The sequence below is a fragment of the Dendrobates tinctorius genome, unplaced genomic scaffold (assembly GCF_039654945.1).
Source record: "Dendrobates tinctorius isolate UK_male_01 unplaced genomic scaffold, ASM3965494v1 ptg000209l, whole genome shotgun sequence".
In the NCBI taxonomy this organism is placed as follows: Eukaryota; Metazoa; Chordata; class Amphibia; order Anura; family Dendrobatidae; genus Dendrobates; species Dendrobates tinctorius.
In genome coordinates, this window is record NW_027361876.1 from 4,879,463 (window position 1) to 4,894,809 (window position 15,347).

The window sequence follows — 15,347 nt, forward strand, 5'->3', positions numbered from 1 at the left end:
AATAGCTAGTTACTGTATCAGGTGACCACACTGAGGGGAGGGGAGATAGTGACACAGCTGTTAGTACCAAGTCCCTACCGGCGGAAGGTTTTAGACATTGCCCATTCACAGATTTTAGGGGGACAATTGGGGGTAGAGAAAATGCGGGAGAGGATAATGCAGAGGTTCTACTGGTCAAGGTGTTACTGGGAGATCCTAAATTATTGTAGGCCCTGCCCCACCTGCCAGATTACTTCTCCTTCTGCTCACTTCCGAAGTCCCCTAGTTGTGTTACCTGTGATAGAGGTCCCATTTGAGAGGATTGCCATGGATCTAGTGGGTCCTCTAGTGAAGTCTGCACAAGGACAACAATACATCTTAGGCCTCTTTCACACTTCCATTTTTTATAATCAGTCAAAATCCGCCAAGTTTTGAAAAAAACGGATCCGCAAAAATTTTTTTTCCCCCATTGACTTTCATTATTGGCGGATCTGGATCTGTCTGGGTGCCGGACCAAAAAAAAAAAAATCAATCTCTCTCTCTCTCGCCAGTGTTTCCTTTAAATTTCCTCATTTTGCGGATCCGTCAAGCAACGGATCCTGTGGCATCCGTTCACATCACTTAAGAACGGATCCGCTTGTCCGCCTTTTTGGCGGATTTTAACTGACACAAAAAACTGAAGTGTGAAAGAGGCCTTAGTGCTCATGGACTATGCGAAACGGAACCCTAAAGCAGTAGCATTAAGAAACTCCTCGGCCCAGAGTATTGCTGGGGAACGTGTTCATATTTTTGCTTGGACGGGTCTGCCGAAGGAGATTTTGACAGACTAGGGAACCCCTTTCATGAGCAAGGTAATGAGTGAGTTGTGTAAGGCCCTTCATATTGGCCAGCTGTGAACCTCAGTCTACCATCCGCAGACAGATGACCTAGTTCAGCACTTCAATGAGACATTGAAGGTGATGCTCAGGAAGGTCACTGAAAAGAATGGTCGAGACTGGGACTACCTGTTTCTGCTCTTCTCTATCAGAGAAGTTCCACAAGCCTCTACTGACTTCTTGCCGTTCGAGCTCCTGTATGGTCCACATCGCCTAGGAAACCTGGGAAGCTGAGGTCATGCCACACCGGAGCGTCATAGAGCATCATAGAGCACGTCGCCAAGTTGCAGGAGAGGATGGTGAATGTAATGCCCATTCTGAAGGATCATCTTCTCCAGGCACAGGCAAGGGTGTACAGTATAACCGTTCAGCGACAGTGAGGCAGTTGCAGCCCGGGGACTGCATGCTAGTGCTTATCCCCATGGTGGAGAGCAAGTTCTTAGCCAAATGGCAAGGCCCATATGATGTGGTGGAAAAACTGAGTGAGGTGAATTACAAGGGACACCAGCCAGGCCGAAGGAATCCACACCAAATATACCATGTGAACTAGCTCAAGCCATGGCGAGATCTGGAGTCACTGGAAGCCCCTTGCCTGGGAGCCAATCTTAAAGCCACAGTGGATGATGTCTCCGTTACAGAACGCTGGCCCAGAGACAACAGTGTTGGGAACTGTTGCAGCAGAACCGTGACCTGTTCTCGGAGTTGCCAGAGCATATGCAGGTGGTTGAGCATGACGTGCTGACAGAGCCACATGTAAGGGAGAACCTCAGGCTCTATAGAATTCCCGAATCACATCGGGAGGTAATAATCAATGCGGTGAAGAGGATGTTAGATCTTGGGGTGATTGAAGAGTCGAAAAGTTGATGGTCGAGTCTCATCGTCCTCATGTCGAAGCCTGACGGTGAGTGGTGATTATGTAATGATCACCACAAGCTGAATGAGGTCTTCAAATGTAAAGTATATCCAATGACCCATGTGGACGAACTCAGTGAGAGACTGGAAACCGCGAGGTACATCACCACCATCGACTTGACGAAGGGCTACTGGCAAATCCCCATGTTTCAGAATGCCAAGGAGAAGACTGCCTTCTCGACACCTGATGGGTGTTTGCAATACACCAGTATGCCCTTCGGACTACAGGGCACCTCAGCAACCTTCCAGAGCGCAATGGATCGGGTCCTGGCTCACCATAAGAAGTAACCGCAACCTACCTAGATGATATCGTGGTCTTCAGCCCTGACTGGGGAAGTCATCTACCAAAGGTACAGGCAGCCCTTGATGCATTGAGGAATGTGGGGTTCACCATAAACCCAAAAAAGTGCCATTGGAAAGGAGGAGGCCAAATACATTGGCTATGTCATCAGGAGGGGCGAAATCAAGCCCCAGATGAACAAGATTGAGGTAATCCAGAAGTGGCCACAACCGCTTTCCAAAAAGCAAGTGGGGGCATTTCTTGGAATTGTGTGTTACTATAGGCGGTTTATCCCAAGGTTCGCTATGATTGCTGTGCCGCTGATGGACCACCTTCAAGGCACAAGATCATCGTTGATCAAAAGGTCTGCTAAGACTCAGATGGCTTTCCAGAAGCTGAAGCAGGCTCTGTGTAAATATCCATTTCTGATCGCCCCAGATTTCAGCAAGGAGTTCATTGTCCAGACAGATGCGTCAAAAGTTGGCTTGGGAGCCGTGCTGTCTCAGGAAGTGAATGGGGAGGAGCATCATATCTTATATCTCAGCCGGAAGCTCTCTTCGTGTGAGAAAAACTATGCCATAGTTGAGAAGGAGTGCTTAGTCATAAAGTGGGCCATAGATACCCTGCTAGGACGTAGGCTGTAGGTTTAAGCTGGTATCTGACCATGCCCCTCTGAGATGGTTGAGGGAAAAGGGTAAAAATGCTTGGGCAACTAGTTGGTTCTTAGGCCTCCATGATTTCGCTTTTCACGTTGAGCATAGGGCAGGAAAGTTGCATGGGACGCAGATGCCCTGTCCAGACTCCCCTGCTTAGCGAGTGAAGATGCCAAAACCCCAGGCTTTGGCCAGAGGGGGGGATATGTGACAAAGTCACTTGTAATGTAATAGAGGGGAGATATTTGTGACTGCGCTTAATGGCATCAGTGATATGAAACCAGAGTATGTTCTTCCAGCATGTTATGTATTGGGAGGGTTAAGTTAAGTTGCATAATGGGCTAGTTTCATGTGTACCTTCATAGAGCGGGAGGGAGAAGGTCCACTTTATCTCCATCGGCAGTGCTGCCAGGACCTGTGTGATGTCATGATCATGTGGTCAGTCACATGATGAAAAGTGTCAAATGGTCTTGGGGTTTAAATAACAGCTCTACAGGCAGTCTGGGTTCAGCTAGGCTGGAAAGAGGAGCCTCCAGTGGTTTTTGTGTCCTGAAGAAAAACCTGTATTGCTCCAGAGTGGGTTTCCACCCGCATATGTATGAACTGTGTTGCAGTGTTTTGTTTTTTTTTGCTGTTTTTATGTTTTAGATGGAAAGGCTGCACTTATTTTCACTTCTTGTTGGTTTATGCCACAATACAATAAACCAACCGAAGATTTAAAGAGACAGTGTTCCTATTTTCTACCTCTGTATACTGCCACATGAGTTGGACTACCACAAGTGGTGTTTTGAATGCAGGCAACATTCTGGCAATACGCGTAGCAGTGGTGGACAAAACAAATGTCCTGGGTAAAGGCGGCCATAAGCCGGGAGATGACAGACAAGATGGAGGTCCTATTTTCTACCTCTGTATACCGTCACTTGAGTTGGACGACCACAGGTGCTATTCACATGTCCGTGTTTTTTCACGGACTGTGTCTGTTTATCTCCAGTATCAATGATGAAAAGAGCTAAAACAAGTCTACGGTCTGTAAAAATCACCTACAGCACATAGATGGTATCAGTATATTTTCTTTGTGCTGTCCATATTTAACACTGCAAAGTATAGGAGAAGCTTTGGAACTTATTTATTTCTTTATCCATCCATGAAAAACACAGACTCCCTGATGGAAAAATAGCACACAGACCAAACACTGATTACACATGATGGTAAAAACGGACACGACAATGACAAACTGATCCAAAACACTGAAGCCTACTGTACCATTTTGTCAAATACAGTACATGTTTAAACATGGACATCAGAATGAGGCCTTACAAAGAGTCGTTAAACACAATTTTGCAATATTGCTTAAAAATTAAATGTATGGCCCTTACGATTTCTTGTTGTACGTCTCTTGAAATGATATTTTCAATGAAATTCAGATTTCTTCCAGACATACTGAGATTTCGACCACCACTAAAAAATAAAGCATAAATGTTACAATTGCAGGGTAATAGTATTAGAGCTTTCATTACTTCAGGATTGCATGACAGATGATTAAACACAACAGTTAGTGCACCTGAGAAATTGATGCACGTGTGAATCTTATTGGAGGGCCACTATCTCAGAAAACAGTCTGTATTTTTCGGACTATAAGACGCACCGGACCATAAGACGCACCCCAATTTTCAGAAGGAAAATAGGGGGAAAAAAAATAATAATGTGTCAAATGGGGGTCCGTCTTACAGTCCGAATTCAGCTTACCTGGGAAGGGATCCGGCACAGGTGGAGGACTGGTCACAGGGGTCATTCAGTGCTCCAGGCTGGTGCGGTGGCGGCGGCTCTGTGCTGGGGAAGGTGGGCTGTACTGGGGTAGGTTGGTTATGCTGGGGCAGGTTGGTTATGCTGGGGCAGGTTGGCTATGCTGGGGCAGCTGGGCTGGGCTGTGCTGGGGCAGCTGGGCTGGGCTGGGGCAGGTGGGTGTTGTGAGTTCATTTTCCCCTTCACCATTGAGGTCTGAAGAACTCCCTCTTCTGGTGAAGGAAGGTAGTGAGGCTGATTACCAAGCACCTGAGTTGGATGATGATGACTGGGTGACTGGAATTGCTGACTGGATATAAGGCAGCCGACGCCCTTCTGCCTTGCTGGTGATCTCTCTCAGGGATTCTAGGAGACCAGTCTGATTCCTGCTCCTCAAAAGCTAAGTTTTCTGCTCTGCTTTTTGCATTTGTGTTTTGGTTTTGTTTTGCCTTGTTTTTCTGGATTTCTGCCATTCCCTGCTGGGGTGAGCTGAATTCCTTTTTGCTCTGTCTTCAGAAAATACCTGAGTACTGATATAGTCTTTTTGAAGCCTAGCGTCTTCAGGGCTTTTTTCCCTATCAGTCTGTTGGCTCTTGTTTTGATAGGGTTTTGGCGGATTGCAGACAGCAGCTTTTCTGTCCTTTCCTATTTAGTTAGCTTGGGCCCCATCATTTGCTCAGCCTATCTTTCTATCTGTGTGAGTGTTTTTTCATCTTGCTTCACCGTCATTATATGTTGGGGGCTGCCTAATGCTTTGGGGTCTGCTCTGGGGCAGTTTAGATTTCCCTTTCTGTCTTTAGGCTATTTAGTTCTCCGGCTGTGATCGAGAGGTCTAGGGCACCGTAGGAACCCCCCACGGCTACTGCTAGTTGTTGTTGATAGGTTCAGGGGTCTGCAATCCGATAGCTGCCAACTTCTCTGGTTTTCTGGACTTAGCTAGTATTTCTGTTTTTGCCTCCTACGGTGACTCATTCATAACAGGTGGGCTGTGCTGGGGCAGGTGGGCTGTGCTGGGGCAGCTGTGCTGGGGCTGGTGGGCTCCATGGGGTGAGGGTGGCGGTGGGCTGTGCTCTGGTGCAGGGGCGGGAAGATGGCCGCCGGTCGGGGACGGTGCATGCGCAGATTCAGATCTCGTCCCGAGATCTCGGGAGACGAGATTCAAATCTCGACAATGAGATCTCTTCCCTTGAGATCTCGGGACGAGATCTGAACCTGCGCATGCGCCATCTCCGAACCGGCAGCCATCTTCCCGGCATCCATGTTCCCGGAGGCCACCGCAACATGGCAGCAGCCAGCAACGGATGTGCGGGGGCCTCCGGGCTTCGAGGAAATGCCGGCGGAGCCCCCCACGGAGCACAGAGAGCCGCTATCCCTGCACCAGAGCACAGCCCGCTGCCACCACCGCACCACAGAGCCCCGCGGCACCCGCACCAGCCTCCAGCCATGATCGGAGGTTAGTATATTGCGACCATAAGACACACCCCGCACTTTCCCCAAAAATTTTTGGGGAAAAAGGTGCGTCTTATGGTCCGAAAAATACGGTACCAACATTTTTGCTACTATTTTTCGTGAAGTTTTAAATAAGATTGAAATGCTGTATTTTTTTAAACCATAGCATGCTGGTAGTATGGCATTTGTTTTGTTTTTTTTTTTTCTTCACATGCTTAATATGTATAAAGCACAATAAGAATTGCTTCAAACTGCAGGTTTAATTATATGTGTTAAGAAAAGAGCATGGACCGCACCTCCAAAAAAAAATAATCAGACATTGATCTAATAAAGGGGTCCAGTCTATTTTTGCTCATGTGAGAGCTTGAGGAAGATGAGTTTTAATACTCCTTTCATTTGGTGTTGGCGGTGTGTGGCGGCCAATGTTGCTGTGGTTTTGTGCTGGTGGGACGGTGCAGTCTGGAGTCATGGGGACTCAGTCTTTCAGCATGATCACTGTGAGGCACCAGGCTGCCCACTCTGTTGGTGCATTGTCGTTGCGGTGGTGGTTAGCACACGACGCCGCTTCTTTAAGGTAATAAAAGTTAGTACTAACTGAGAGGTTCGTCGTGACATGGCAGCGGGCTTTATACAGTTTGATCAGAACGTTAAACTAAGAAATTCATGTTCAGCTATACATACAACTCTGGCAAAAATTAAAAGACCACTGCAAAATTTTCAGTTTTTCTGATTTTTCTCTTTATAGGTATATCAAATAATGCTAAGAAAACAAGTTCATAATAATTTAGAAACAATAGTAATGTTTTAACTCAGGAAGAGTTCAGAAATCAATATTTTGTGGAATAACCATGATTTTTGATCACAGCTTTCATGCGTCTTGGCATGTTTTCCAAGGCGCGTCTTTCACACTGCATTTGGGTGACCTTATGCCACTCCTGGTACAAAAATTTAAGCAGTTCTTCCTTGATGGCTTGTGACTATCGATCTTCCTCTTGATTACATTCCAGAGGTTTTCAATGGGGTACAGGTAGGGAGATTGGGCTGGCCATGACAGGGATTTGATGTGGTGGTCCTTCATCCACAACATTGATTGACCTAGCTGTGTGGCATGGCGCATTGTGTTGCTGGAAAAACCAGTGCTCAGAGTTGGGGAACATTGCCTGAGCAGAAGGAATCAACTGTTTTTCCAGGATAACCTTGTATGTGGCTTGATTCATACGTCCTTTGCAAAGATTAACCTGCCCAATTCCAGCCTTGCTGAAGCATCCCCAGATCATCATCGGTCCTCCACCAATTTTCACAGTGGGCGCAATCACTGTGGCTTGTACGCCTCTCCAGGTCTCTGTCTAACCACTAGACAACCAGGTGTTGGGCAAAGCTGAAGATTAGACTCATCAGAGAAGATTACCTTACTCCAGTCCTCTATGGTCCAATCCTTATGGTCTTTGGCAAACTTCAGCTTGGCTCTCCTTTGCTTCTCATTGATGAAAGGCTTTTTGTAGCTTTACATGACTTGAGCCCTGCCTCTAGGAGCCTGTTACGAACTGTTCTTGCCATGCACTTCATCTCAGCTGCCATTTGCCATTCCTTTTGTAGGTCAATTGATGTCATCCTGCAGTTGCTGAGTAACAATCAAATAAGATGACGGTCATCCCGGTCAGTGGAGAGTCGTTTTTGCCTTCTGCCGGTCAGTAGCTTTGTTGTCTCCAATGTATGCGGCTTGACCTTGCCGTGATGGACTGCCATCTTAGAAATTTTAAGGATGGAGGCAACATGACACTCACTGTATATCTCTGCTAGAAACCCAGAATTGAGCCCTTCTTTTCCTCACTAAAGACTTTTCTTTTCAACTCCTTTGGCATGGTTAAAAGTTATTTTTTCATTCCTATTACTTTTGGGATATTACTAGAACTTGTTTTGCCATCCAGCTTGTCCTATTGCAAGAGGATTGTGAACACCACAGCACTGGAATGGAATGGCTGTCAGACATGTAGAAAAGATGATTTTTATAAAACTGTGCAGTGGTCTCTTAATTTTTGCCAGAGCTGTATTTTTGCCTAGCGGCATTAGATCAATGTATGATTTTTGGAGGTGCTGTCCATTTTTCTTTTTGAGCATATTGCATGTTCTGTCCTTTTTTTTGGGACGTGCACGCCTCCCATTTGGGCCTGGTGATTTAATTAGCAGTAACTGCAAATGGGTCCTGCCTATTTTTGCTCTAATCTGAGAGCTTGAGGAAGGTGAGTTTCAATGCTCCTTTCATTTGGTGTTGGCACTGTGTGGTGGCCATTGTTGCTGTGGTTTTGTGCTTGTGGGGTGGTGCAGTTTGGAATCATGGGGACTAAGCCTTGCAGCATGCTTGCTGTGAGGGTTCAGGCCACCCTGCTGGTGGATCGAGTATAGTGCCACATCATTCAGGCTAGGAACCTGCTAAGAGGTTCACTGTGATGTGGTAGTGGGTTTCATACAGTCTGCAAATTCATGCATACCCAGCAGCCAACAAAAAGGCGGTCTCCTGTTTACTGGGAGCTTATGTGTCTAGTGTGAATACCTCTCTTAGGCTTAAGCCTAAATTTATGGGTAGGTAAGATCCTGCTGCAATTAAAACCGCCACAGGCTGAAGGGCGGAGTGCTCGATCAGAGGGCTGATATACAAATTAGTGATGTGTCGTTCATGAACGATCCGACTCAAAGAGCCGGCTCCCCGCTGGGAACGAAATGAGCTGGCTCTGCACTGTGAACGAGCCGGTTCTTTTTTTTTTTTTTTTTTTTTTTTCTGGTGCCAGGCAGTGGCAGTGATTTATCTGGGAGGAGGCGGAGCTGTCAGGAGACATAGAAATGCGTGCTGTCTGTGCCGGAGTGAGTGGAAATATTTAAAGTGATATACTCCTCCTAGCTTCATACATGCATGCATGGCATACAGTATATGGCATGTGACTGTAGAGGGGTTAAACTCAAGTGACAGCAAATTGGTCTCATGTAGACTCTCACATATACTATAATATAGCATACTATTAGTTAAAGTCAGCCGACTCAGCTCAGCCTCAGCAGCAGTGCAGCACTGAGTGAGTGAAGAGGATACAGGACAGTCACACAGGACAGAAACCCTACAGGGAGAAGCGTCAGTTCTTGCTGAGGGTAGGGTAAAGCTGGAGTCACACATAGCGACTTACCAGCGATACCGACACCGATATCAAGGTGTCAGGATCGCTGGTGAGCTGTCACACAGACAGCTTCACCAGCGATCAGCACAGCGATGCCGAGCGCCTGGCATCGCTGGCCATCCCTGTAAAAAATAGAATTTAAATAAAAAATATTATTCTGCCTCTCTCCACGCTCCGGTCCCAGTAATCCTTTGCGAGAATGACAATGAGACGTCACGGTCTCGCGGGAGCACGAAGTCTCGCGGTCATTCTCGCAAAGGATCACTGGGACCGGAGTGTGGAGAGAGGCAGGATGGCTGCGCGGGACGTCGGAAGGTGAGAATAACAATATTTTTTATTTAAATTCTATTTTTTACAGCTGATCGCTGGTCTCCCGCCTGTCACACTCAGCGATGCGTGCTTGGCAGCGGGAGAGCAGCGACCAAAAAATGTCCAGAGGTTTCTTGCAGCGATCAGCGATACCGGCAGGGGGGCCGGTCGCTGATCGCTGTCACACACAGCGATCTCGCTGGTGAGATCGCTGTTACGTCACAAAAGTTGTGACTCAACAGCGATATCGCTAGCGAGATTGCTATGTGTGACACCCGCTTAAGGGTAAGCAATATAATAAAGTGATTTCAGGCAAGACTGTGCAGAGATCTAGGTCCAGCCCCAATAATTAGGCCATGTGCACACATAATTTTTGGTGCTGCGGATTTGGAAAAATCCGCAGGTAAAAAAGATCTGCGGATTAGCCTACGGTTTAGCCCTGCGGTTTCACACCTCTACAATGGAGGTTTGAAACCGCAGAGGATTCTGCACAAAGAATTGACATGCTGCGGATTTGAACTCGCAGCAAATCCGCGTGGAAAAATCTGCAGCATGTGCACAGCGGTTTTCAGTTTACCATTGAAAACAATGGCACTGTACAACGCACCTAAAGCTGCTGCAGAGCCTGAAACGCTGCGGATCCGCAGCAGAATCTGCACCGTGTGCACATGGCCTTATAGGGTTGAGCTGGTTTCACACTTCCATATTTTGACTGCACACAGATCCGTTTTCGTCTCCATTGACTTTCAGTGGTGACGGATGGGACTGTGCATCCAGTTGTCACCGTTTTCCCACAGATTGCTGTGTCTGCATATTTTATTAGATGCACAAAAATGCAACTTGTTGCAGTTTTGTGTCATCTGAAAAACACGAGGCGCAGGGAGACGCACGGATCCGCGGCTACACGTCTGGAATTAACATGGAGCACGGATCCAGGACAACACGGGTCCATGTGCAGGGATCCGTGTTGCGGCACTGATGCTTGGAAGTGAGGGATGTGCTGTATGGGAAAGTGATGAAAGTGTATGGGACCAGACTGCAGACATAATGTAGACTATGTCCGCATGCTGCTCTGTCATACAGTGATCTGCCTCACTAGAAGGGTTTGTGCCCTGTGTTACAGTGTGGTAATAATAGTAAAATGTATTGGGAGCATGTATATAACATGGGGGCACCTGGTTAGGGGCTGCACGAGTGGGGCTGCGTTCACACTAGCGTTTTGGTACGGTGCGTTGTGAAGCGTAGCAATCCTGATCCAGATTACATCCCTATACTTAACATAGGGATGCACGGACCTGCGTTTGCATCAGGATCAGGATGCATCAGGATTTTCCATGTTCTCCCAAAACGCAGCTTGTTGCGATTTTGGGTGTTAAAAAAATCTGCAGACATCCTGATATATGTCAGCAAAAACATATGATTGTCAATGTAGATGCACCCGAATCAGGGTGCCTGCGTCCAATCTGCATGTGGATTTCATACTGCGCAGGCTCCCAGCCCCATTTTCTTTTTTTCTTTCACCAGCCTCTCTCTCTCCTCTCTCTTCCCTCCCCTCTCCTCTCTCCCCCTATCCTCTGCCCCAGAAGTCAGAATTTCACATTTCCAACCAAATCCTCATTAGGGTGCAGTTCCATGCGTTTGCATCCATTTGCAGAAAAAACACGGATGCGAATAAATCGCGTCCAAGAGGGAATGACTGCAGCAATGAAGGTGCGGACTACTAGTCTGGGGGAATAGATGTCCCGCTGGGCTACTAATGGTTAATTATCAGATCACCAGTGCCGATATGAAACTATTTTTCCTGCACATGACTTTATTACAATGCAGTAATAGGGGAGTCTGGAGGAATGGTTCCACTTGGGGAACATAAAGGATCTTTTCAGTGTAATATGTAAACAAAACTGGCCCTAGTCCAAATCATTTTGCAGGCTTCAAATAAGTACACCTGCGAGGTTGTCCGTGACTTTAATGCTGGCTAACCTTAGAATAGGTCAGAAATGTCTGATCAGTGAGGGTGCGACACCGAGCACCCCTGCCAGTCAGCTGCTCTTAGCGTCTGATTTTACTATTCAGTAGGCTTTGCTTACATATTTTGGAGTGTGTGTGTTGGCACAGTGCTTCCAACATACCTTTTACGGATTAGGCCGGGGTCACACTAAACTACGCAAAATACGGTCAGTATTTTACATGCGTAATATGGATGAATGACCCCTAAATAGTGCTCCGTATGTCATCCGTAATCAAGGTGTGGTCGCGTATTTTGCGCATGTAAGCAGCCGTATGTAATCCGTATGGCGAGATTTTCTCGCAGGCTTGCAAAATGGACATATAATGGAGCCCTATGACAGGGTTTCTAACAGAAACCAAAGAATAGATATAGACACATAGAATACATATATATATAGATATATATATGTATTCTATGTGTATATATCGTTTCTTTATTAAACCTGTCAGTGTGAGTTTACTGTATAGCGCACTGAATTGCCAGCTTTTATAAAAGACACCGGGTGCGTATTTCTCGCAAGTCACATGTGTGGTCCGTGTGTAATCCGTATTTTTTGCGCACCCATAGACTTGCATTGGCGTACTACGGCCGTAGTACGCTGACAATCGCAGCATGCTGCGATTGCCACGGAGCGTAGAATACAGATGAGAAATATACGGCTGTTGGGAGCAAACCCATAGAGAATCATTGGTCCGTGTCTAATGCGTGCTTTTAGCGCCTCTCACTCGGCCGTATTCCTCGCCAGTGTGACCCCGGCCTTATACTCTTATACAGCGCCAACACGGATTGCAGCACTTACTAATCCAGACAGGACATGTACAAAAAACGCCATAGATTAGAAAGGAATACATGGTAATACTGTCTGCAACCAAGGAGCCTGGGCCTGATCACAAGAGCTGACAATCTGAGGAGACAGCAATGCTGAATAGCAGCTTACACTGCGTCACTAGATCCTTATATAGGTGGAGAATGAGGCCCTCACTTTACAGGCAAAGACCTGGAACGAGGACTGTGGAAAACAGATTAATATAAAAAAAAGAGCCGTTAAAAGAGCCAAAAGAGCCGGCTCTTTATGGTGAGCGGAGCCGAATGAGCCGGATCGCCAAAAAGAGCCGAACTTCCCATCACTAATACAAATAACAAAAAACTGACTTGCTCTTCCAAATCAGAAAACTGGTTTGTACAGATGCGAACTAGCTGCAGCCACCTTGCCGTGATGTGGCAGTGGGCTTCATGCAGTCTGATCAAATATGTTAAACTAAGAATCTCATATTCAGTTATATATATTTTGCCTAGTGGCATTAGATCAATATATGATTTTTGGAGCTGCTGTCCATTTCTCTTTTCAGGTTTAATTATAGAAGTTTTTCTGAACCAAAGCAAAATTAATATCATCATCAGATTTTGTAGTGCTCATTCACAAAAAAACTGGAAATGGATTTATTAGGGGGTATTAAGTGTAATTATAATAAATAATTACACATTATAAGTGTATGCTGATGAAGGTCTTTAGAACTCTTTTTCTATTACCTGAATATTTTTGTGAAATCAAATAAAATTTCCTTTCCACCGAGAAGTTTCATGCCTACCCAGCAGCTCCCTATTTACATGGGTCAATGTGCCAATGTAGGGAAGGTGGACTGACGGATGAACCTGTTTGCTGTGGGAAGGCAGAGGTGTGGAGTAGTGTGGGTGGACTGCTGTGGTGAAAGATGGGAAACAGCTGGAGATAAAGAGGAAGGGTGTAGTAGTGGAGTTTGACCATTAGAGGGCAATGGAGAGTGTGAGGACGGGACTGAGCAATTGCCATTGGCCGAAGAAACAGTCAAGTCATGGGGGGCGGGGTTACCAGAACATGAGGGAGATAAAAGGCTGAGAGAAGGTTCTGGAAGGTTCAGTCAGCGAGGGGAGCACAGGAGACAGATAGGACTGCTGAAGGGAAAGGACAGAGAAGAAGCTCCAAAAGGGACTGACAGCTGAAATAGGTCACGGGGGGTGGCCCGGACAGGAGAGGCCGCAGACAGACAGACTGGGGTACCATAAAAAGGAACGGACTCAGACTGGTGCCACCACTTCGGGCCTGCCTCACATTACCATGGCCGCCGCCGCCCCATCCGCGGCCTCGGCTGCGGCCTACTCACTGGAGCCCACGGCCGCCTTGATCCCGGCTGCGGCCTATTCCACAGCCTACCCGTTGATGCCTGTGGCCGCCTTTGTCCCGTCCGCTACTCTGGTGGCGGCCTGCTCCCCAATGTCTGCGGCCGTCTCTGCTCCACTCTCAGCAGCGGCCCGCCCACCGGACTCTGCGGCCTATACCGGACCCTCCACCTGGTTGCGGAGATTATCAAACAAAAGAAGGCCAAAGAGCGGGAGGTGTGGGCGCTGCTGCACGAGAAGGGGGAGGCCGCCATGTCTACCCCTCGGTGGTACGGGCGGCTGGTGTATATGGATACCGCCAAGGGCTATGGCTTCATTCGGGACCTTGCCACCGGCTACAAAATATATTTACCTTTAAATGTAGCATCTGTCAAGCACGGCAGGGATCTGCGGGAGGGATACCAGGTCTCCTATTACAAAGAAGATTTCCCCGCAGCTACTATGCGGTAGCGGTTATTACCTACCCTGAGGGGTATGAGCCCCCATAATAGAGACCAGGACTCCTGGGTCTCGGGCATCAAGGACACTCGAGGCCCAGAGACCTTACAAGCATCCTTGAGACTCCACGGCTGTGGAGTCCCTTGTTGTGGCGAAACATCGGCCGCCAGGAGGTGGCTCAGAGTATACTTTACAATGAACTGCAATGCACTGTTGCATGGCCTAAGGGGGCAGTTCTAGGTCCTCAGTTGATTACCCAGTCGTTCCCACTCCAGGTGCAACGGGGATGCATGGAGGGAGTGTTCTCCTTAAAGGAAGGGGGAGCACTAATGTTGTGTTTAAAGTAATGTTATACTTTATTAAAAAAAATGTGTGTCTACAACAATGTAGAAGATGGTATGCTTTAAAAAAAAAAGAAAAAAAAAATACTGAAAGTAAAGGTAATGTTTAAAGAGTGATAGTATTTTAGAGCTATGTATAGTATATATATATATATATATATATATATATATATATAGGTGGTTTGAAATGTTGAAGTGTTACCTAAAAGAAAAAAAATGTCCAACAGGTCCCGAGTACTGTGAGGAAAGAGGAAAACGCCAACCATGAATAAAATTGATGGGACAGAAAAGACAGATGGGAGTAGAGCAGACAACAGCCCCTAGGTCAGACCCCAGAGTACCAGACATACACCCCAACAAATAACAGGAGGAGGCTGACGATGACCTGGTAGGCTAGGGCCTCGGTCATGGCGGTTCGAATGGAAGAAGGTGACAGAAAAGGGAGAAAAGTGGGAGGTATGCATCTGTAGAGTAGTCCGGATGGACCTAACCCAACCTGAAGGGATTGTCATGGTGGCATATGTACTGGCGAGTGAGCTGTAAGCTACTCAGAGTGCGACTGCTTCTGGGTTGGCTCAGCACTTGCATATCGCGGGCCTGGTGCAGCAACCGGACTGACAACAGAAGGTGGGGAAGTTTCAGAACAGAAGAGAGAGACAAGATTGTCGAGGACGACAATGGATAAAGGCAGGGGGAGTGTAGGGAAGGTGGACTGACAGATGAACCTGTTTGCTGTGGGAAGGCAGAGGTGTGGAGTAGTGTGGGTGGACTGCTGTGGTGAAAGATGGGAAACAGCTGGAGATAAAGAGGAAGGGTGTAGTAGTGGAGTTTGACCATTAGAGGGCAGTGGAGAGTGTGAGGACGGGACTGAGCAACTGCCATTGGCCGAAGAAAGTGTCAAGTCATGGGGGCGGGGTTACCAGAACGTGAGGGAGATAAAAGGCTGAGAGAAGGTTCTGGAAGGTTCAGTCAGTGAGGGGAGCACAGGAGACAGGTAGAT

At 47.1% G+C, this 15,347-nt stretch overlaps 1 protein-coding gene across 1 annotated transcript in view; it reads right to left on the bottom strand.

Annotated features, from left to right (window-relative positions):
* PLXNC1 (plexin C1) overlaps positions 1–15,347 on the bottom strand; it is a 387,127-nt gene that overhangs the window by 186,104 nt on the left and 185,676 nt on the right. The window contains exon 12 of the mRNA XM_073554254.1: positions 4,076–4,157. Within this exon, the coding sequence (XP_073410355.1) occupies positions 4,076–4,157 (82 nt within the window). The remainder of the gene's footprint in view (positions 1–4,075; positions 4,158–15,347) is intronic.